General features: G+C 43.1%; 2 protein-coding genes across 5 annotated transcripts in view; one reads left to right on the forward strand and one right to left on the reverse strand.

Moving 5' to 3' along the window:
• Positions 1–208: 208 nt before the first annotated feature.
• On the reverse strand, positions 209–19,179 carry SUPT7L (SPT7 like, STAGA complex subunit gamma). Of its 4 annotated transcripts, none has more exons than XM_032790204.2 (5): positions 19,065–19,179; positions 17,734–18,364; positions 9,230–9,554; positions 6,525–6,762; positions 209–2,086 (listed from the first exon to the last, which is right to left on the reverse strand). In XM_032790204.2, exons 2-5 carry the CDS (start codon positions 18,144–18,146, stop codon positions 1,824–1,826), a joined length of 1,239 nt encoding a protein of 412 aa, XP_032646095.1. In that variant the 5' UTR covers positions 18,147–18,364; positions 19,065–19,179; the 3' UTR covers positions 209–1,823. The 4 variants fall into 4 exon arrangements, with proteins under 4 accessions (XP_032646095.1, XP_032646093.1, XP_032646096.1 ...); XM_032790202.2 differs by having other exon boundaries at positions 18,623–19,179; XM_032790205.2 differs by lacking the exon at positions 19,065–19,179 and adding an exon at positions 18,781–19,047.
• A 99-nt stretch (positions 19,180–19,278) lies between these two features.
• Positions 19,279–22,631, forward strand: part of SLC4A1AP (solute carrier family 4 member 1 adaptor protein) — a 35,492-nt gene continuing 32,139 nt past the window's right edge. The window contains 2 exon segments of the mRNA XM_075064276.1: positions 19,279–19,451; positions 19,454–19,873. Of these exon segments, the coding sequence (XP_074920377.1) occupies positions 19,311–19,451; positions 19,454–19,873 (561 nt within the window). The 5' untranslated portion in view covers positions 19,279–19,310.

Raw genomic sequence — 22,631 nt, forward strand, 5'->3', positions numbered from 1 at the left:
ACAAGGACTGTACCAGGGGAAAGGACTGGGCCCAGACTAGGAAGGAGTCTAGTCTGTGAAAGAAGCTTATTGGAACATCTCTGAGGGTGAGATATTACCTGTAATCAGTTTCTTAATGTATTAGGCTTAGACTTGCACATTTTGTTTTATTTTACTTTATAAGTTACTTTGTTGTGTCAGTTATTACTTGAAACCACTTAAATCCTACTTTTTATACTTAATAAAATCACTTTCGTTTATTAATAAACCCAGAGTAAGTGATTAATACCTGGGGGAGCAAACAGCTGTGCATACCTCTCTATCAGCGTTACAGAGGGTGGACAATTCATGAGTTTATCCTGTATAAGCTTTATACAGAGTAAAACGTATTTATTTGGGGTTTGGACCCCATTGGGAGCTGGGTGTCTGGGTGCTGGAGATTGAAAACAGCTCAGCAGGTTACCTGTTAAGTCTGCAGCTCTGTGGGCATGGACCAGACCCTGGGTCTGTGTTGCAGCAGGCTAGTGTGTCTGGCACAACAAGGCAGGGTTCTAGAAGTCCCAAGCTGGGAGGAGAAGTGGGCTCAGAGGTAATTTCAGCACATCACGCGACAGTCCAAAGGGGGTCTCTGTGACCAAACCCCTTACATTACTTTTCCTTTTTGACAAGTGGGGAAACAAAAATCAAGGGGGTTGCATCTTCCTTAGGTTACAGGAGTCACTGACAGAGCTGGGAATAGAACAAAGATCTCCCATTTCCTAAGTCCTCTGTTTAATCAACCATGCTTTAAATATTTGGATAGTTCTCTGACCACTAGACAGTACCTTTAACATTGAGACAACAGTTTTTAACACTGATGTCTATGAAACTCTGTGGCCACTGATTCTTATAAGACACGCAGGAGAGTTTTATCTGTTTGGCTTCTATTTCTGTATAATGAATATGAAATACAATCATGAAAGAGAATTAGGGCCATGAATGTTACATGAACAAACAAACACACCATGCCAGAAGCTTGTTCTTTCAGAAGATCAATGTGCAATTGTAAGGACAAATATGAGGCTCAGTAAACCTCCCTTGAACCTCCCAATGGGTTATAGGTATTGAGCTGGTTTAAGCCAGGGTTCCTACTTGACTCATGATCATTCCAGTTTTGGTTAAGAGAGACACTCAATAAATCAAATTAAAAGCTCTGAGTTGAACATTAGCTGTGGATCCACAGAACAAAAATAATTATTGCTATCTATCAGCTGCGCCATTAAAAGAAAACAGGAACCAAAACAGAAGCTATTTCAAATGTCAAGATAGCAGCTTCAAACAGAGCAACGCAGTTGGGTTGAAATTGCCACATACAATCCAACAAAATAAAGAAAACTGTTTATTACCAGGGCCAGCGCTAGGTAAGGCTAATTGCTCCTTGTTCCACTTTGAGAAGTTCACTGTCAAGATCCAGCCTTGACTCCTGGCTCAGTGAGTACGAACAGTCACTGTCAACAAGACCACTAGCCTGCATTCTCTCCCGCACTCCCACCCCGCCAGAGATCTGGTGACACTGCCATGTTTGTAGGATGGGGATGGGTCCCATTTTGAGTTCTCCTGCAATCTCGTGGATGGGGGATGCAGAGCAGAGCCCAATGGGAAGTGGAGTCATGGGCAAAATGAAGATGAGTGGGTTGATGTGCACTGCAGATTGAACCTCATATGATAATTTCACAAACTGTCCCCCAAAACCCAGGGTCAACACTGGTTATTATAGTCCCTGTGGTACCAAAGGCCCAATTGGCTCATTTCAAGTCACTGTCACACATTAGCAGGATTCGAAAGAAAAAAAGACCTCTTCCCTTTCACATCTTCTTCATCTTCTTTTTGCAGCGTTGGTTGAAGACAGGCGAGGATCCCATCAGGCTGTCAGGAGAATGAGAACCATAACTGCTCTCAGAGCCATTGGGGCTCTGCGGCATCCCAGCTTCGCTCATGCCCGACATGGGCTCCTCGAAGACATCGCTGCCCAGGACCCCATGCCCATGAACATTGCCCTCCTCACTTTCCTGAGGCTCCATTTTCACCTGAGCCAAGTTCCACAGAGGGGAAGCATTGACCTCAGCACCTGGAGAAAGACAGAGTACTCATTAAGCACCAAGCAAAGAGTGCATGGGAACACATGTACAGGTGCAAAGGACAGCAGATCAGTGGAGAAAGAGCAAGAGCAGGCTAACCCCTAAGGCTGGGCTCATGAGGTTGGGGACAGAACGGCTATGAAACAAAAAGACAAAGCATATAAAAGCAGTATTTACTTTGATCACCACCCTCCTAGGGGAGGGGCTGACTAAGCCCACACTGCCCCTCACCTCTCTTCATTGCAGCCCTCTGTGAAATTTCCCAAGAGAATGAGTCAGTTTTAGAACGGCCAGGGATCCTCCAAGAACTCAACAGCATCAGCTACTGTCAAGAACACAGGGGTCAGGCCAAGATGCCCAGCCCCTGCAAGGAGTCAGGACTTGGAGGACACAGCAGTATCACTGTGGGGTGATGCCTTTATGGGCTCCGCAGGCCCTATAGTGCCAGCAGTACCAGACTCCAAGCTGTCCTGTGAAGAGATGGGAAATGAGGGCATCTTCTCCTCAGTAATTCCCTGAGGCCTGCTGAGGTGGTAATAATTTCTTCCCAAAACTTCAACCAAGAACTCCTTTAGGAGGTCAGTGAAAGCTGGATTAATGGCCCACCAAACCTTTGCCCATTTTTCATTTTTATGCCAGCTCTTCTACTTGATTCCAGACAGGGGCAGAAGAGGACAATTCACACCACATCCCTGTCTTGACCAGAAGCAAAAAAGCATAAGATTACAAGCAAGTCTCTTCTCAGAGGCTCAGAAGATTGGCCATGAAATATGGAACCTTTCACTTCTCGGTCACTTGGTTCAAACTCTATTCAGGTAAACAGTGATTAAGCCATCAGTCATCTGATATCTGTTCAGTGGCCCATATGAAAGGAATGGGGTGGTTCTTAGTTCAGTTCATAATGGCTAAATGTCCACATCACAAAGCCCAACACTATTAAGAAGTTAGTTATTTTATTTCTATCATAGGATCGATGTGCCTTTTGTGTAAGATTATATCCAAGTTGTTGTTTTTTTTCCCCAACACAGTGATGGGTGAATTTTGTTTTGGTTTAATGTTGTCCTTAAGAGGAATAATTATAGATTTTTTTATGTCTGCAAATTTATTTTGAAAGAGAAAAAGACAAAAAACCCACTACAACTGATACTAATTGGGCCCCTTGTTGAGAGTCTTAGCATAACAACCAAGGACTGAAGGGAGACTGAAATCTTCTCTCGCTCCTCAAATTTGATCCCTGGAGGTCAGGGTTAAATTCACATGAAAAATAAAATGCAGATGCAAACTAAGAAGCCAGCTTGGGAGATTTCCAAACCTAGTCTGCAGACTCAAGAGGCTTTACCTCAAGTTTAAATAAGCATCTAAGCTTCTGGGTGCTGAGCCAAACATTTTGTACTTTCCCTGTTACTAGTAATTATACAAAGAGAATCCTCCCATTAACATCAAAATGGTGTTTGCATTGTAAACTTTCACAATTGCTTAGCCCAAACAAGGTCTTAGGGAAAGGGTCATCAACCTTACAGGATCGGTGTGCTGAGTCTTCATTTATTCACTCTAATTTAAGGTTTCGCATGCCAGTAATACATTTTAACATTTTTAGAAGGTCTCTTTCTATAAGTCTATAATATATAACTAAACTATTGTTGTATGTAAAGCACATAAGGTTTTTAAAATGCTTAAGAAGCTTTATTTAAAATTAAAATAAAAAGCAGAGGCCCCCCAGAGCAGTGGCCAGGACCCGGGAAGTGTGAGTGCCACTGAAAATCAGCGCGCGTGCCACCTTCGGCATCCGTGACATAGGTTGCCTACCCCTGGCTTAGGGAGACCCTATGTGGTGGGCAGCAGGCAGCACACGCTGTGTTGGTCTAGGAGCTAGATAGCCAGGAAGAACTACAGGGCCTAGTGGTGTCCAGAAGCCTCACTAAAAGTCCCCATTATGTTCATTACAAGTGAATCTATCCTCTTTTCAACCATGAGGATACATCATTAACATGCGATCAGGCTTAAGGCTACAGTCCCAGTCTAAACAATAATCCGAGGGTTTCCTTCTTTCACCAATTTCACGTCACCATTAAGGCCTATTCCCATTAGCTCCCTTTGTCACTGAGTGTTGTCACCAATGAGTAAAACTACTTAACGTTTACACAGGACATTTCATCTTCAGAGCACTTTAACATCAAAGCACATAACAAATTAACATATTAATTCTCAAAACACTCTCACCACGTGACAAAGAAATAGTATCCCAGTGTTGGTCTCCAGTTCCCCCTCTGCAAAGAGATGAAGTGATTTGCCCATGACCACAACAAAGGACATACTAAGAGGCAGGATTAGAACTCATGAGCTCCTGGTTCCTAGTTTTGTGCTCAAACCACTGGACATTTCTGTCTCCCTAATAGGGTCATTCCCATTTTGAAGATGCCGATATTCTAATTCCAGTAGCTTCCTCTCCCTCCATCTGACGTTATGCACTCAACATTGCCCAGCTCCACAGTGGGACTCCTTTAGAGAGAGATGTGGTTTCCAGCGCACACAGCCCCTTGCGCAGTGAACAGAGATCTTCAGAGAGGAACAGAACATTTCTATTCATACTTAGAAAACATCAGTCTGATATCAGAGGAGCACAGGGCATTTAATATACAGCTAGCATGTTATCCTCTGGGTCTCAAGTGGTAGATGCTAATATCAAGTTTTTCAGATGAATCAGTCATAATCCCTTATGGCCCAGAAGTAGTTCACCATTCCCTCCCACACAAAATAAGAGCACTTCACATTTCAGAGGCATTGCAGAAAACAATACAAGTTCCCAGCAAAACATCTGAGCGATTTGTGTTTTTTAAAACCCCAGTGTGTTATTCTTTAAACAAATAGTAGACTCCGACATCTAGTCTCTCCTCAGTGCACATGTAACTTGGATTAAGGTTAACAGAAGAGACCTCATCACTTTTAACTGGGTTTCTGAGTGAAACACTTATTTCTGCGGGGAATGGCTGAGTTCAGGTGCTCGTATATACAAATCAAAACACACATTCTTTGAATGTGGGAGTTCTTCATAATTTTCCAGAGAACTCAGAGTCGGTGCATGGGCCTGACTTGATAGCCATAGAGAGTGAAACTTGTATGTAGATACAGAACAGGTACAAACACAGGTGGTAGTGGTACAAGATTCTCCCACACCGTCAACCAATATGCCTCAGTTCTGACCTGGAGTGATGACTTCTAGGAGCAAGAGGGGAGTTCAGTCTCCATGGCCCAATCAGTTCTTGCTATCATTGCTGAAGCTGCTAATTTAGTGGTGGTTTCGTGATGTGAACACTCATCTACTAGAATGGGACAGAGAGCTGCCAGCCCATTTCACATAATCGATCAAATAGCAATCAGAAGGTGATGACAATCCATCACTACCAGCTTGGGCCAAATTCAATCCTGGAAGTGAGCTTTAAGTCCCATCAACCAGTTCCCCCTTCCCTCATTATTTGGTTCTTGCTCTTATACCTAGGTCAAAGAATGTGGACCACAATTTTTCGATTACACTGAGTCATGAGCTACCTGGTAAGTTTGATTAGTCTGTTCAGCACTATAAAACTTCACAAAAAACTAACAAACTACAAGCTCCCCCAGCAGCCAGCTGGTAGAACTAAACACACCCAAACTAATCCAGCAACAGGCATCCTCAGACAAGATTCTCATTGCAAGTGAAACTATTTCTGTGCTGATCGTTTCAGGAAATTGTAAACTCCTGGCACCACCTCAAAAACAGAAAATCTATTGGATTCTTTTTGTAACTGTTTATTCATTAGGAATCAGAATAAAAAGCAGCTTTTTTTCTGGTTGCTTCATATGCAAAAGGAAAGTCTGTTGGTCCTCATTTTATACACATTTTACAAGTGTTCAAAAGTATTTTCCCTTTGTTATACTGGATTGGCAGAAAGTTACCCTTATTCAAATATATACTACCATAATTCTATGCTAGTAGCAGCAAACACTTGAGTAATATTATTGTAAGCTGCAGTGCCTGAACCATTATTGTAGAATGGAACACCATAAGGACTTACATGCTTCCAGTGACTGCAGCCATTGCTGTAGAATATTTTCTACTGTATACTTTTTATGCTAGCACAATGACTGCTATCATTAGAGTAACATTAGAGCAAACTGTGCATCTTGCAGTATTACTGCCAAATACTCCAATCTATTTGTATGGGATAAATCTCTAGCACTTCATTAACTATATTACATTTTGCTCCGTTTTGTATCTTGTATTTGTGCAAGGTTTTAAATAAACCCCACTGCTGCTTTTTAATTTAAAATAGAACCCTCCTCCCACATGACCAAAATCAACCCCCATCAGCTGTAGCTTTGCTAAAGTAAAATACATGAGGCCATTTGGAAAAGTTGAGGGAGTATTTACAATAGAAGGCTGCCTCTTACCTGTAGCCTGTGGGGACGCCTCTACTTCCAGATTGGCAGAAAAACGCTCACTCTGAGTTCCAAGGACTCCCACAGGCAAAGACTGGTCACCAGATGCCAGATCTCCCTCCAGCTCCTCACTTATGGGAAAGGTGATATCACTGACTGGCTCCTCCTTAATCTTCACAGGTTTTGTGTCTTCTGCTGCCTTTTCAGGGTTGACAATCTTCTCGTACTCTTCGGAGAGCTGTTTGCTAACCTGCCAGTGATCATTGGAGACAAAAAGGCTGGAATTTTCAGACAACGCAGTGAAAGCAACTGTGTTGCAATGTTTCCTCTCTCCAACAGATCACTGGTTTCTAATCAAAGGAAACAGGTACTCAAGCAGATATAAATTATACACATTAATAATAATGATGTTTTGTCCTTTCACAACTTCTGATGATTTCAAAGGACTTCAACAGGGTTAATTCATTAAGGCTTCAATAAGGTTAATGCACCCCTGTCTGGTGAATAAGTATCAGCAGCCTTATTTCATAGATAGGGAAATGGGGGCCCAGAAATTAGCAAACTCACCCACCAAAGATCACACAGCAAGTCTGGGGCACAACAAGAAATAGAACCCATGTGTGTCCTGAGTCCCACTCCTAAACTTTAACTACTTAACTTCTAAGCTATCTGTCACCATTTTTTATCACAACCTACAGAGCCTGGCTATCTTTTGTTCAATCAAAAATAGAAATGCAGTGAACATTTTCTCCAGCCATTTGATTGAAATGAATATAGGGATGAAATTCAGCAGCAACCTTTCACCTCTAGAAACTTAGGCTCTTATCAACCATACATCATCAATGAAGTGAATTTTGCAGTCTAAGTCTAGCTACTACTAGTGCTCATCTGTATCACACATTTCTGTAATGTTCAGGAGCCTTTTGCTTGGGATAGGCCCAGGTTAGAATTACAGTGACTGTTACAGGTCTAGACTCAGGTGCAGTGGCAAAGCTGTTTTAAAACAAAACATACTTCCTTGTCTAGACACACCCCAGAATAGCAGAGGTTACTGCAAGTCAAGAGTTAGCTGTAGTGGTACAGCTATGCAGGAAACACAGATCTCAAAACAGCAAGGGATGCTGTCGGTGGGGACTGAGATTACTAGCTAGAGTCTGTCTCTTTAATAAATATTCAAATTGAACAAAAAAGGTATTCATAATGCAAAAAAAGAGTCTATTTTAACCAATACAATCTTCATTTTTGAACAAAAAAAAATCTTCTAGTGAAGAGGAATCCAGAAGATGTAGCTTTTTTAACAAACATCAGAACCACTCACAATTTATATGCCATTGACATTTGCAGGTCTGTGATCTATGCAAACTCTGTCCAAGTCACAGAGTGACATGCAGGAAGAGCGTGGAAGTGCAACTGAGCTGCTCCAAAAGTCTCTCAAGTACCAAGGTAGGGAGCACAGACTAAATCCCTAGGAAGATCAGATGAGGCAGATTTTGCCTCAGGTCATGGACTCTATAGGGGGGTACAATTCTCTTCTCAATGAACATCAATATCATTCTCCTTCACATTCATAGCATTTACATGAGTCCATGAAGGGGAGAATCTCTTTATGTCTATGTCACTAAAACAATATATCAGCGTTTAACTCTGTGGAAAAACTAGTTCAAAAGAAACCAGTTCCCTGCAGTGATAACAGAAATTTATATTGCATTTTTCACTCCAAAGAGCTTTATCAAATCCGGAGTTGTTTCACCCTGAACCAGGAGCTGATTCAGCATTCACTGAAAAACACAGTCACTTCTGGGGATAGGAGGCAGCAGCTGTTTAACAGCTCACAGAAAGACTACATGGCAGTGTATTCTCAGACTCAACTTTCTCTACGTTAAAATTAGGTTGGTTTGTGCGCTCACTGCTTTATATTACTAAAATACAGCTAAACATCTCAATGTCCCACAGAAATAGAAGGACTTTTTCCTTCTTCTGAATTTTGTTTTCCTTACATGGAAACTGTTTCACTTGTATGTCAAGCTGAACACTGTTTAACTCACTCCATCATTCTGATAAATACCAGGGGCTTTCTAGTACTAGGCATATCTCCTCACTCACTGCAGGATTACCATTCTATTCAGCTAGACTCTAGAGAACCTCAGGAAATCAAAGTATCCTGTTTCTGTTATTATCCATGGAAGATCAGATAAATTATGGGTCCAGTATTTGATGTAATTTAATCACATATTCTCTGGCTGAACAGGCTCTCTCTGTAGAAGAATTTACTTGTTTGATCATCTATTTTCAAACAATAGATCTCTTCAAAATTAAACAATTTGTGGAAGCTTCTGGTGGAAAAAAGAATTTGGGGAAGGTCCCAATAATTTTCCTTTCTTATCTCCTCTATTGAGCTAACCCACTTTCTGGACAGAAACACAGCTTCCTCCCAGGCCAACCACCCACATATTTCTAGATCGGCAGAAGGGCAGACAGCTAAGGGGTTTCCTCCCTTGGAGGCCAGGCATGCTACTACCACAACACTCCTAGCCCCCTCGCAGCCCACATGGGGAGGTTATCGCCTTCTGTTTTTATAAAACCCTCCCTGACCCCCTCAAAATAAGAGCTCTAGTTCGATGTTAACTCACTGATCCAGACAGTTCTCTATATAGCAACAAGAGATTGCACTAGGAGTGTGTTTCATTAAGCAGCATTTTTTACATCTCTATCCTTACCTGCAGCATGTAGCTGTGATAATCCTTAATGCGGTGCTGCCAGAACTTCTGCAGAGAGAGCACGCTGCCAATGCCCACTTCATGGAACACTTGTTCCATTACGTCTGGGAAAGGCGTCTGCCCAAGTCGAGCTTCTCGATCCACAGTGAAGCGTAGCAGCTTGGTGAACTTCAAGCAGTACTCATGAGCAATGTCTGTCAGGGTCTCCAGGACACTCTCATTGGCACACTCGAACCCCGCATGGGCCAGGATGGTGGCCATGGACTGGTAGAGAAGCTGCCGGCAGGAGGTCCAACTCAGCTCAGTTACTGGTTCCCCTTTCCCTCTAAAAGCAGAGAGAATAACATGAGCAGGCCTTCACCCACCTCAGGAAAATCGAGAAGAGGAAAAAAACTGTTGACTGTTAAAAGATCTGTGCCATTAATTTAGCAGAGGTGACCTGCAAAGGAAAAACAGTTGGGTTTGGGTCCTTTATGGCATCTCTTATGTATGGAGGAGGCCTAGAAGGTTTATTGGCTGAAATGTAGAATCTCATCTTTCTTTTTTATGCTGGAAGACTCCTTGAGTGACTCAAATGTGGACTGAGCTTTCTCAACCCTTAATAAAACCAAGAGCTTTTCTCCCAGAGATCTGAATTAAACAGGTGCTAAACACACACACAAAAAAGGAGTTTTAACAACCTGAATGCAAATCTCTTCCCCTCTCAGTTAATCAGGTTTCATTTCCTTGTTATCTCTAATGTCACAGGCCTATTAGCTCTCCAGTCATCCATGGAGGCTTCCAAGACAGACAAGATGTAAATTTGTAACATAAAAAAAACAAGCAGAGCACACACACTTTGTTAAATCATAAAGTATACACAAAAACATACACGCTCATTTTTTCCAGGTCACCTCTATGCAATGCACTTGGTGCTATAGAAGAAGCAGGAAAAGAGAGACAGTACAATTTGCAATGTAACACAAATCATGCTGGGAAATCCAGAGAAAGGTGGCGTCTTAGAACAGGGGTTCATAGCTTATGGGTTGCGACCACACTGCCCTTCCTCATATTGGGGGCAAGGTGGTCCTGGCTACACCCCAACTAGATGGGAAGCAGAAAGCAGAAGAGGTCTCTGTATGGGAGAGGCTGAGAACCACTTGCTTACAACATTTACAATATTCTTGTAATGAGTGTGTAAGAATTTTTTTGCTGAGGTGGGTTAGTATTTGGGAGTTTCACCAGGGAAAGAAAAGCTTTGAGGAATTTGAAAGACAAAAGAGCATATGGCTGGCCCAACAGACTTTAAAATTCATAGTTTCTGTTCGCTTGGTATGGTTTTTGTTTGCTTTTTAATACGACACTGAGTTCCAGCGGTTAAACTAGAGCAGTTAATTTCACCTTCAGTTTCTGATCAGTTTCCTTTTCTGATCTCCTTACAAACCCAACTTCCTAATTCCTCACCTCCTCCACAAACACACCACAAAATGTTTCCAATAAACTGCCACCACTTGACACCTTACAGATGTCATCTGCTAACTGCTTAGTCGCTTGCTTAAGATGAGAGGTTGGTCTCACTGCAATGCGTAGCATGCAGATGTCTACACCATAGAACATACCATCACAACTGGTACCTTTCAATCTCAGAAAAAATGCATGGACCTCAGAGCTTACGCTCCACTCTGATCCTTAAAAGAGGGCCCCCGCAAAACAGGGCTGAGCCATGGTATGTGTGTGTCAGGTAGTGACTATCTATCTATCAGTACCAAAACCCTTCTGTGGATACCTAGAGGGCTTCATTTGCCAGGCTCTCAACTCCATATTTTTCACTAGTATGAAATTCTTTTAAATAATAAAGAAAACAATTAATAGCACAGGAAAAGCCTCAGATCAGAGTAATACCTGGGGGAATAAGAATAGCAGTGTAGACCTCAGGTCATTAACTCCTCCTAGTTATTAATCTCTATGAAGTGACTCATCTGGATTTTTATTTAATTATGTCATTTGCCTTAGAACGGAGAAAGCAGGTGCTCTGATACACCAACTGAAAGATCATCTCGTTTCCCTGTAGCCCAAGCATCATCCATGCTGTTTTGTACCCTTTTTGTATTGCCATACTCTTCAGTAGCTCACAGACAGCCCTACGATTCTTACAATATCAGCACAGGGGGACTCGTTCTCCACCTTCTTCCACAGCGGAAGAGAACCACTGTCAAGCCAGGGACTGGTCTTTTCTTTTTAGGTGGGTAGAAAGGCATGGTTAAATATAGTCAGTAGCTGTCAAATGAGGCACTTTGCAAGCTTAAACACTAGAGACATAATTCAGTTAGCCCATTTGGGATACACCACCACCTCCAGCTACTGATTAACAATGCACAGCAACATTTAGCAGCAAAGAAGAATACTGGGAAAGAACCTAATTACCATGTGACCAGGACACTGAGGTCAAAGGAATATAGTCAATACAAAATGTAATCCATTTAGAGAGAGAACGTGAGAAAGAGACAGAAACAGACAGTTTCCAGGTACTGTGCCTCTCTCTGTGTCTCCATCCCAATTTTTGTAGTTTCATGAACACAGATTCCTGGTTGGGTTTCTTTTGGTTGTTTTTGTTTTGGTGTTTTTTCCTCACAGGAACAACAGGAGAAGGTGATTAATGAATTAGTTATACAGGGGAAACAGTGAAACTTCCTGTAGAGAAAGTGCTGTCAAACGCCCTGTGTAAACACACTTGGGAAGGGAGAGAAAATTCCCCCACTCAACTCCTTTGAGCTATCCTCATATTTGCCAGTGCTTATATCAACAGGAAAACATTTTCAGACAGAAGAGCGAATTTTACATTGAAGGTGTCCTTGTAGCAACAAACCTTTGCAAAAAAGGCCATAAGATTTTCTTTTTTTAAATGATTATAACTGGCAAGAATCTTGGCTTTACACCTCATTCAGAGTTTGGCATCTCCAGAACACAGCTCTCCTAAACACTTATTCCTACTGACTTTGACAGCAGAATGCCACTTCCCACAGCTTCTAATACTTTCCAAGAAGTCTCCCATCCAGCTACCAACCAAACCTGAGCCTGCTTAACACTCAATCAGTGTCACATAGCTATGAATGAACAGAAGAATCTTTACCCCTAAGATTTAGTCACCATGGGTTGGCAAGTCCCAGATTTGCAAGTGTGTAATTTCATGGCTTAGATTTCTATCATCTCTGCCTAAGAGGATCTAGGCTATTTTCAGTTACTATGAAATACTATGAGATACTGGCCCATTTGACAATAATAGATCCTCATTTACATCATAGATCTACATAAAGATCTATGAACCCCTCTACATTTTTATGGACCACCAGTGCGGTAGACGATATGGAGGAAAAAACATCTACCCAACCTAAGACTATATAAACTGAAATGCTGGTTTTTCCCCGTCCCCGTCAACGGGCCAGTAATGTACAGAATATCACTTTAAAGCAAATTGACAAATCTGCCAACTCAGATCAATCAAACTTAGCCTTCAGAGTAAATGAGGTTGCCAGCCTCATAAAATGGCACATTTTCTTTGGCAGTTTCTTAACATGATAGCATGCCATCTGTCTATTGCCCCCATACGAAGCAATCAGAAGCATTCTTGTGTCCAAGCCGCTCTCTAGCAAGGCCATTTCCTTTAAAGGAAGGAAAATCTGGTGGGCCATTTCCTGTTTAACTAGCATGTTAAAGTGAAAGTAATTGGGCGAATTCAATACATGGAGCAACAACTGAGGTTCGCTCACATAAAATAATGGAAGGAAGTCATAGGCTGTCTATGGTGAGCACTGAACTAGCAGCAGGTCTAGGGAAAGAAAAGATTGCTTTCTCATGAGCACTTCAATTTTATGAAAACATTACACTGCTAAGCTGATTTTTACCATATGAGGTGCAAAAATTCCCATCACTTGAGAACCATTTTCCCCCCATGCAAAAGAGCAAAGAATGATGCTGCAAAAACAAGGTTAAATTAGTTACAAAGTGTGCTGGAGCAGTGCTTCACAACCAGCGGTACACAGAGGTTTTCCAGGGGGGTGTATCAACTCCTCTAGATATTTGCCTAATTTTACAACAGGCTACATAAAAAGCACAAAGAAAGTCAGTATAAACTAAAGTTTCATACAATGACTTGTTTATACTGCTCTGTATACTATACGCTGAAATGTGAGTACAATATTTATATTCCAATTGATTTGTTTTATAATTTTATGGTAAAATTGAAAAAGTAAGCAATTTTGCAGTAATAGTGTGCTGGGACACTTTTGTATTTTTTATGTCTGATTTTGTAAGCAAGTAGTTTTCAAATAAGGTGAAACTTGGGGGTACACAAATCACCTGAAAAGGGTATAGTAGTCTGGAAAGGTTGAGTGCCACCATGCTGGAGAACACAATGATTACAATAAGGAGAGCTCTGCTGGGCAAGGGGACTCTTAAGAACATAAGAACGGCCATACTGGGTCAGACCAAAGGTCCATCAAGCCCAGTATCCTGTCCTCTGACAGTGGCCAATGCCAGGTACCCCATGGGGAATGGACAGACAGGTTATCATCAAGTGATCCATACCTTGTCACCCAATCCCAGCTTCTGGCAAACAGAGGTTAGGGACACTATTCCTGCCCATCCTGGCTAATAGCCATTGATGGCTATCTTCCATAAATCTATTTAGCTCCCTTTTGAACCCCATTATAGTATTGGCCTTCACAACACCCTCTAGCAAAGAGTATTGTGAAGGCCAATACTCTTTTTCCTTTCTGAACACACCTCTTTTTAAGTGTCTCCATTGTCTTTCATCTGCCTGCCCCCCCTTGTCCAGGGATAGCCAAGAACTGGTATAATTAGTGCTCATTTCACCCTTGGAAAACTGACTAGTTTCCAGGTGGATTATACCTAAGCTGGCTGGGATTTGGGGATAAAATGCTGTACTAGTCCAGAGAAAGAGGGCTAATCTCCTTTGCATCCCCCAGTCTCTATCAGAAATCCTGATCCTCAGCACATTCTCCCCATGCAAGTTGTAACCCCACTGGAAAAAAAATCAATCCCTAACCATTAGTGGGTACTTCCTGCCTGCTGCCACTCCCCAACCCGGGAGGGGTGCGGCGCCTGCACCTGAACCAGAAGGTCAGGGAAGCAACTAACAGAGTCAGAGAGAACAGCAATGGAGGCCAGCTAAGAAACCTCTACTGACAAGTGAGAAAAAGCATTTGACATGCTTTGGGGGGAAAGGGTGAGGGAGTAGGCTGTCTCTCTTTTGAAGATGGTTCCATGGCCGTTGGAGGCAGACAGACAGAGAGAAAACTAGCCGTCATGTTAGGGTAGAAGTCTCCAGCTCAGACAGTAATTATAAATCTGCTGTACATTAAACTTTCAATGCTGAGAACTTAACCCTCTGTTTTCAGTTTCTACACCAATGAAAACCTGCTAGTCTTTCTTTTTGTAAGTATATACACACTCTGTTTCCTCTAGAATGAGAGTTATTACAGTGAATAAAGGAACTGGAATAGTTTAATCATCCAATTAGTCTGATACTATGTCTCTGGCAGTGGAACACAATAGATGCTTCAGAGGAAAACATAAAAGCCAACCGTATCATAAGGAGGAAATGTCTTCCCTATCTCTGTTTAGGATCTTACACACTGAAGAACGAGTGCTGACAACCTTTGTACTTTTATTCTAGCTAGTGTAACTGCAGCTGCTATTTTTATTCACATAAAATGTCAGTTCAACACAGAGATTTTCTCTGTTCTATCCTAAAACTGAATAAAAGCATACACTACATGGACCTTCAAGTTCCTGTCTTGCACACAATTAAACCATGTTTTGCATTAAACTCCAAATTCACCACAGCCCATTAAAAACTCCCTCTTTGTAACCCACAAAACATGTCACTCCCAAGTTGCACTGTACCAATTTTTCACAATTCTGTCCTTAAGCTTTCCTAGGTAGCTAACTGTTATAAATATTGTTTCCCTTTACCAGTGGCTCTCAGACTTTTGTACTGGGGACCCCTTTCAAATAGTAAACCTCTGAGTGTGACCCCTCTTATAAATTAAAAACACTTTTAAATATATCTAACACCATTATAAATGCTGGAGGCAAAGTGGGTTTGGGGTGGAGGCTGACAGCTCACGACCCCTTCCCCAGCATCCCTGGTAATAGCCTTGCAACCCCCTGAGGGGTCCCAACCCACAATTAGGGAACTCCTGCCCCAGACCATCCTCAATGACTGTAGCAGACAAGGAGAGGGTTGGAGTTCTGTTTTTATCAATAACTATCTTAATTACTCATTCCCTCTAAACATGAAAGGGATTTACAACATTTGTCTAAAACAAAGTGAAATCTGATCAAAAACATTTTGAACCTTTACAATGAAAGCTCAACTAAAAAAAAAAAAAAGCTTAACACATCCGTGAAATGAAACAAGTTAGAATAAGTTAGCTATGCAAACTGTATGCAAAGTTAAACAAGATCCAAGTAAGCCTCACTTGACTTCCTATCTTAGGTACCTGAGGAGCTCTGAAAAAGGAAGTCAGTAGGGCAAATGCATTAATTGCATCTAATGGTTAAATTACATGACTACGAGTCATGATCTACGCCAGGGATCAGCAACCTTTGGCACGCAGCCTGCCAGAGTAAGCCCCCTGACAGGCTGGGCCGGTTTGTTTACCTGCTGCATCCGCAAGTTCAGCCGATCACGGCTCCCACTGGCTGCAGTTCGCCACTCCAGGCCAATGGGGGCTGCAGGAAGCGGTGGCCAGCACATCCCTCAGCCCACGCTGCTTCCCGCAGCCCTCATTGGCCAGTGGGAGCCACGATCGGCTGAACCTACAGATGCAGCAGGTAAACAATCCGACCAGCCCACCAAGGAGGCTTACTCTGGTGGGCCGTGTGCCAAAGGTTGCCAATCCCTGATCTAGGCTCTATGACATGACATGAGTTTTTGAGTGACCTTGGAAAAGCTACTTCACCCATATGCCTCTGTTCCCCATTTGTAAAACGGATGATGCCTGTTTTTACAAGCGTACTGCAAGACTTGATTCACTAATATTTATAAACCACTATGAGGTCCTGAGGTATAAGGCACCATACTGAAGTACACATTACTATTATTATTTTTATTTGATGATATACACAACTAAACCATTTTCTGATGTAGCTGGCATTCCCAATCTTATCTTTATACAGCTGACCTTTTCTTTTTTACAAGATGATAATGTTCTTGCAAAGTGATTATTGAAACAGTGCCCCAACATGGTGTATGGGGGGCACTGCATTACTACAGCTAGGACTTTCCAGTTCACTGGCAATTTAAAAAAACTGTTCTGGGTTGAACCAAAAAAAAAAAAAAATTTTTTTTCTAAATTTTCAGCAAATCGAAGCACCAAAAAAAATTTCAAATTGTTTGGTTTCAACAAAATCAAAATATTTTGTTTTGATTTAGACCATTTTAAACACTGGACTTAGTTTTAATTGTTTCAAAGAAAAAAAACCCCACAATATTGTTTTGAAGGTGTCAAAACATTTTTATTTTTTTCTCATTTTTGTATGGGTTTTGTTGGGTTTTTTTTAAACCAACCAGTTTGGCAAAATTGATACAAATTAGCAAAACATTTTAGTGTTGCCAAATATGCATTTCTCACTGAAAAAGATTTTGGATGAAAAATGTCACCCTGCTCTACTTTCAAGTAAGACAGAAAGTAGAATTCTTAGCCATTTGTGGTCCTTAAAGATCCCACAGCAGGGGTCCTATCCAAACAATTGGTTAATCACTTTCTGTTGACCAAAATTCCCCCTATTTCAATAGAAGCTATTCTTCTCTCCTACAACAGGTATGGAGTGGCTACCTTATTCCACCTAAGAGCATACTGTATTACAATGGTGAGAGATCTCGGTAAATAAAACTATACACCTTGGCATCCTGTAGAGAAAACAATGTCTCTTGTTAATGTAGGGCTTGCAAAATAAAGACTGCTGTTTGAAAACCCCAGAGGCTGGACCCCTATTATTTACCCAAAGAACAGGTGGAGCAGAGGCAGAAGCAATGCAAGTTTCCTACAAACTGTCCCACTAGCCCTCAGTTGGAAAAGCCAGTTTTAGGGAGAAGGGAATTCAGTGTCCATAACCATACAATCCTCTGAACTGGATTTGAATCAGCAACTGGATTTAAATGAGGAATCTACAGATCAAAGACTATCATTGAACTTCTACAGCTCCTTCCATCAGATGTCAAAACACATTTACAAACACTAAGCCTCACCCTGCTGAGAGACAAATCAGAATTGCTAACCACATTTTACAGATAGCAAATGAATACAGAGGCAAGAGTAGAATTCAGGATTTCCAACTTTAGTCTCCTTCTCTAATCACTATACCTTAGTCTCCCTCCCTCCTTAATGATCCTCTGAGACAGCTGCTCCCCGAAAAGGATTCATCTGACTGCCTCTGTACATATAAAGTTGTCTGACTTCATTGCAGCAAAGACTTAATCTAAAGTGACATCAACACACCTATAAAAGTCACTCTCTGGATCACTGTGCCTTAGCTGAAATGGCATTTTGGGGGTTTTACTATCCAGAGGAAGCAGGTCATCAGGGAGGGGTGGGGAGGCAGGACAGGATGGCAGAGGCTCATTCTCGTCCGTCTTTATGCCCTCCATTTGCTGCTGGTTCTGCACCTGAGCCATGGCAATGAGGCTGCGCAGCCGTCTGTTGTGTTGGATGAGCTGAATGGTGTGAATGGTGAGGCTACAGGGCTCTGAGGGGATGTCCAGCATGGTGGGTGGCCTGGGCTTGTTTGCAGAAGGCTGATGTAATGGAGGATCTTGAACTTCCACAGTGCGAAACTCACGCTGAAGTAAATCAAAGGAGCTACGGTTGGCCTGACTGGTCGACACTGGAATCTCACCCCAATATCGCAGCATTTTGACACAAATAAGGTATAGTATCTAAAGTAACAGAGAAAGGCTTTGAGAAGATAGTGGGCTTTTGATAGAAGAAACAAAGGAGTTAGGAAACTCCAAGCACCCTTCCAGTTATCAACAGCAAAAAATTCTCATTCAGGGACATGCTGAGAAGAAGTACGATCTTCAGAACACTTGCAAGAGGGTGCTGTTCTTAAGAGATTACATGGCTGCTGCCCCTAGAGAAAAAGGAAGAGAGACATAAGGTTGTTTCACATTTATAACGCCGACTTTAGTTCTTCTGTGAATTTTTTCTTTCGGTGAGGGAGAACTGACAACCCAATTTGCCTAGTCTAGGGGAAATTTCAGAAGTCCAATGGGTCCACTGTGTGTATGGAATTAGCTCCTGGTGGTGTTCAGTCATCTGAGCACTCCACATAGATCTTTCTTCAATAAATCAGAGCAGTTAAGAACTCAGAACAAACCATATAACTTACTGCTTTGCTTTACTCCCCCACTCAGCCGCGGGAGATGGTCTATGACACCCTCAGGAGATGGAACCCCGGCCTGGGTGCGAGGCACAAAGCATTAGTCCGAACAGCGCCTTGCACTTGTGCAGCGCTTTCCCTCGCAGGCTCCCACAGGCTTTCCAGACCTTAGGGAAGTCTGGTCCCCTCCTGCGGCTGCACCGTGCTGGAGGCAGCAGCCCCAATTGCCGAGGGGGGACGACCAGGACCAGGCAACGAGTCAGCGGCGAAGCTGGGGGCAAACCCCGGAGCTGCGAGCGCTGCGGCCCGGTTGGAGGGGAGTCGGGGCGGAGGCGCCACCGGCTCAGGGGGAAGCGCCCATAGGTCTGGCTGAGCCCTGCGGAGAGCACAGGGGAAGGGACCGGAGCAGAGGATCCCGCCCCCCCTTTACCGAGCCCCGCGCAGTTTACACCTCGCAACCGACGGACTCCGATTGCCGCTGAGCCGCTGACCCGGATGTAAACGATGTTCCATTGGCGGAAATGACCCCCGGAGTGGGGGTGTTCGCCGCGCTCTCCCTTCCCCTCGCTGTTTGGTTCCGGGGCTCGGAGCCCTCACGGCGCTGAGCCGTGGCGGAACCCGAGCCGCCGTGGAGTAGGTTTCTGGGGGGGTGAGGTTCGGGGGACTCGCTAGGCTGGTAGTGGCCGAGCCCAGCGGGATGGAGTCGGTGGCCGAGGGACCCGAGTTCGGGGCCTTCAAGAGACCGGCGCTGCCGCCGGCGGCCCCGCTCCGCGGCAAGGAGGTGGGCGCCGCTCCCCGGGACCCCGAGGAGGAGGCAGCGGGTGGGGTGGGGGCCGCCGGTCGGAGAGCCCGCAGTCCCGGGCCCCAAGCTCGGCCCCCGGCCCCCTTCCCGCCGCGGCCCCGCAGCCCCGCTACCAGGAGCCGCCGTGGGGCTGCTCTCCCCCAGCCGAGGCCGGCTACGGCCTGGAGACCTTGAAGGGCGGCGTCATCGTGGGCACCTTGCGCTTGGAGGGCAGGAGCTGGTTCCTGGTGGGGCGGCTGCCGGGCTGCGCCCTGGCTCTGGAGCACCCGTCCGTGTCGCGGCACCACGCCGTGCTGCAGTACCGCGGCCAGGACCAGCCCGGCTTCTACGTCTACGACCTGGACAGCACCCACGGCACCTTCCTCAACAAGGCCCGGCTCCCACCCCGCACCTTCTGCCGGATGCGCGTGGGGCACACGCTGCGTTTCGGGGGCAGCTCCCGCCTCTTCCTGCTGCAGGTGGGTGCGGAGCGGCGCTGCGAGCCATTGACCCAAACTGTAAACCTGTGTATGATGGAAACCACTTCAAGCTGGGGGTTCGGTGCACCCCTAGTTCCAGCCCCTGTGGTAGGGGAGGAGAGGTTCTGAGGGACGTCCTGCCTGCAGGTGGTGGCAGCCTGTCTCCAAACGGAGAAATGTGACTGTAAACCCCCAAAACTGTCCAGGGGTAGCACTTAACATGCCTCTGAAAGTGGGGCTGTATGTGCAGTGATGTGCAGAGTACTGACTGTGTGCCCAGTTATGACAGGTATAAACAGCAGTGTAGGCACTGCTTAAGGGAGTAAAGCAAAATGCCTTAGGTAAGTGGCCTGCAGGGCTCTTCCCACCCAAACCATGCCTCTCAAGTCTATGCTGTTGTTATTGCTGTGTAGCATCCCACTGCCACCCTTGTAACTACACACTATCTGACAAACATGGATGCAGCAGGTCCATGCACCTAGCCAAGAAAACCTGATTTAATTATGGATTTCTACAGAAAAGTGCATTCTTGTTGGTTATAACCCTAATACATATTCTTCACAACTCAGAGATAGATATAGGTTTCATTTTTAGAAGGTACACAGATAAATTTTTAAGTGATTTATTTTGAAAACTTTTCAGATTAGTTTTATAAGTATATCAGAAAACGAATGAGTGTGTGGTTATTTCATTTACCAAAGATAATTGAAGCAGATATTTATGAAGTTGTTGGGAGGTGAACTGTCTCCTCCAATTCAACAGGTTAATCATTAATATTTGGAGGATTTTCTTGCCATGCTGTATTAGGAGGAGAACATTACCAGAGAGACATTTAAATTGTTTTATTTAACTAAAACAACAATGTTATGTATTCTGGATTTTTTCTTCAACAGCAAACATAATGTTTTAACAAAACAAGCATATGAATTTTTTAATTTAGTTTTTAACATTAAAGTTTTTTAAAATCAGGTTGGTTTTTGTTAAAATTGTTTGTAGCTAAAATAGTTAAATGAAATCTTTAAAAAAACAAAGCAAAATTTAAATTGACTGTATCAGCCAGGTCAACATGAAAAACTTAAAATATTGGCTTCTGCAGCTAACTCAATTGTCTTCATTTTCCTGTTTTTTCATAATCTGGAAAAGAAAATCAAGCTTTCCTGCTTTTCAGGTTCCAAATGATTTCTCAATTTGGAATTAATTAGTCCAAAGGAAGAAAATTATTCTTTCCACGCTGGCAGAGGAAGCTACTGCTGTTTAAAAGTGAGATTATCAATTCGACAGTCTCTGAATCCAAGTGCTTAAGTGACTTCCACTAGTTCACTGGTGTGACTTTCTTTAAATCATCATCAACAAACATATATTTCTTGAGTGGTTCACCCTTAGCTCTGAAGTTTATTATAGTTGGCATTATGGAGGGATGATTGCTGGATGTCCATGTCGTAGCCAACTCCTCTTCTTCAGCAGTTAAGGTTTGACCCTGGTACTGAGTATTGAGAATATTTGCAAGAAAATGAGCTAGAGATAGTGCTTGTCCCATTTGTTTCTTTAATGCTTGTAATTTAACTCTGTCATTGCATATTTCTCTTTTTAAGATCTCACTCAGTTCCTTCCAAATTTCAACAGCGTCAGCAATAAAACAGCTATTTCCCTGCATTTTGTTCAAGGCTACAGAAATAGGCTTCAGGGTACTCAGCATGTGTTCAACATTTCTCTTAAGCCCAATGTTGAGAACTTTGGCTGTGACAGTGCCATCTATTTTTTCACAATTTTGTTCACAAACTGTCATCAGATTAGGCCAGTTCTTGATATAGTGCTCAAAACAGTCCACTACTGAGTTCCATCACACATCTTGTGGGAGAGTTAGCTTGGTTTCTCCCACTTTTTTTCAGAGCAGCTGCTGCAAAGTGGTTGTTACAGAAGTATTTTGCAATTTCAACAACATTAGCCTTTATTTCTGGAACACTAAAGTCTTTGGCTAGGAGGTGCATCAAATGAGCACTGCAACTGTTTGGTATTAGCTTAGGACTTTCTTCACTCTTTTCTAAATTTCTTCTCATCTTGGATACATTTGCAGCATTGTCTGTGACCAAGCTGCATACTAGACATTTGAATTTTTTTTCACAGTTTCTTATAGCTGTTACTTACGAGAAGTAGTAGTATTTTGCTGTGTGCATTTCCTGATGTATCAATTGTTTCTGTAAGGAAGACATTCCCTTCTTCTGTTGTCACACAAGCACATACAACAGGGTCATTGTGGACATTGCTTCACCCATCAAGACTCAGTTAACACTTTCACCCTCTAGACCTTTTGCACACTGCCCAATTTCTCTTTCATACACTTTATCCAGCAATTTGCCTACGACATCTGCTCTGTTGGGTGGACTGTATCCTGGTCTTAATCACTGAACCACATTAACAAAGTGTGGGTTCTCAATCATTGGAAAGGAGACTGTTGCATTAACAAACCAGGCAATTTTTCCATCAATTACCTCTTTTTGTAATCTGTTGGTTCTTATCACAAACTTATTTGTGGTTGTTTCTGGATGATGGAGATTTTTTTTTCTTTATGCCACAGGTGATATACTGTGGCTGTGTGACACATGATGTAACTGAAACACTAGCATTGGCAGATAATTCTAAAACTATAGCAGATGATAGTGATTTTGAAGGTGGATAGTCTTCAGAATCCTGTATGTTGAGGATGGATTCTCCTAAACAAAATAAGTCAATGCAATTAATTATTATTATCATACTGCTC

The sequence above is a fragment of the Chelonoidis abingdonii genome, chromosome 3 (genome assembly GCF_003597395.2).
Source record: "Chelonoidis abingdonii isolate Lonesome George chromosome 3, CheloAbing_2.0, whole genome shotgun sequence".
NCBI lineage: Eukaryota > Metazoa > Chordata > Testudines > Testudinidae > Chelonoidis > Chelonoidis abingdonii.

Excerpts from the sequence above, each read along its gene's own strand:
- SUPT7L (XM_032790204.2), bottom strand. The coding sequence starts at position 18,146 with ATGCTGCGATATTGGGGTGAGATTCCAGTGTCGACCAGTCAGGCCAAC. Across the intron at positions 9,555-17,733 it reads CCAGAGAGTGACTTTTATAG|AGGGAAAGGGGAACCAGTAA; the intron begins GTGTGTTGATGT and ends CTCTGCTTTTAG. Across the intron at positions 6,763-9,229 it reads ATCACAGCTACATGCTGCAG|GTTAGCAAACAGCTCTCCGA; the intron begins GTAAGGATAGAG and ends GATCACTGGCAG.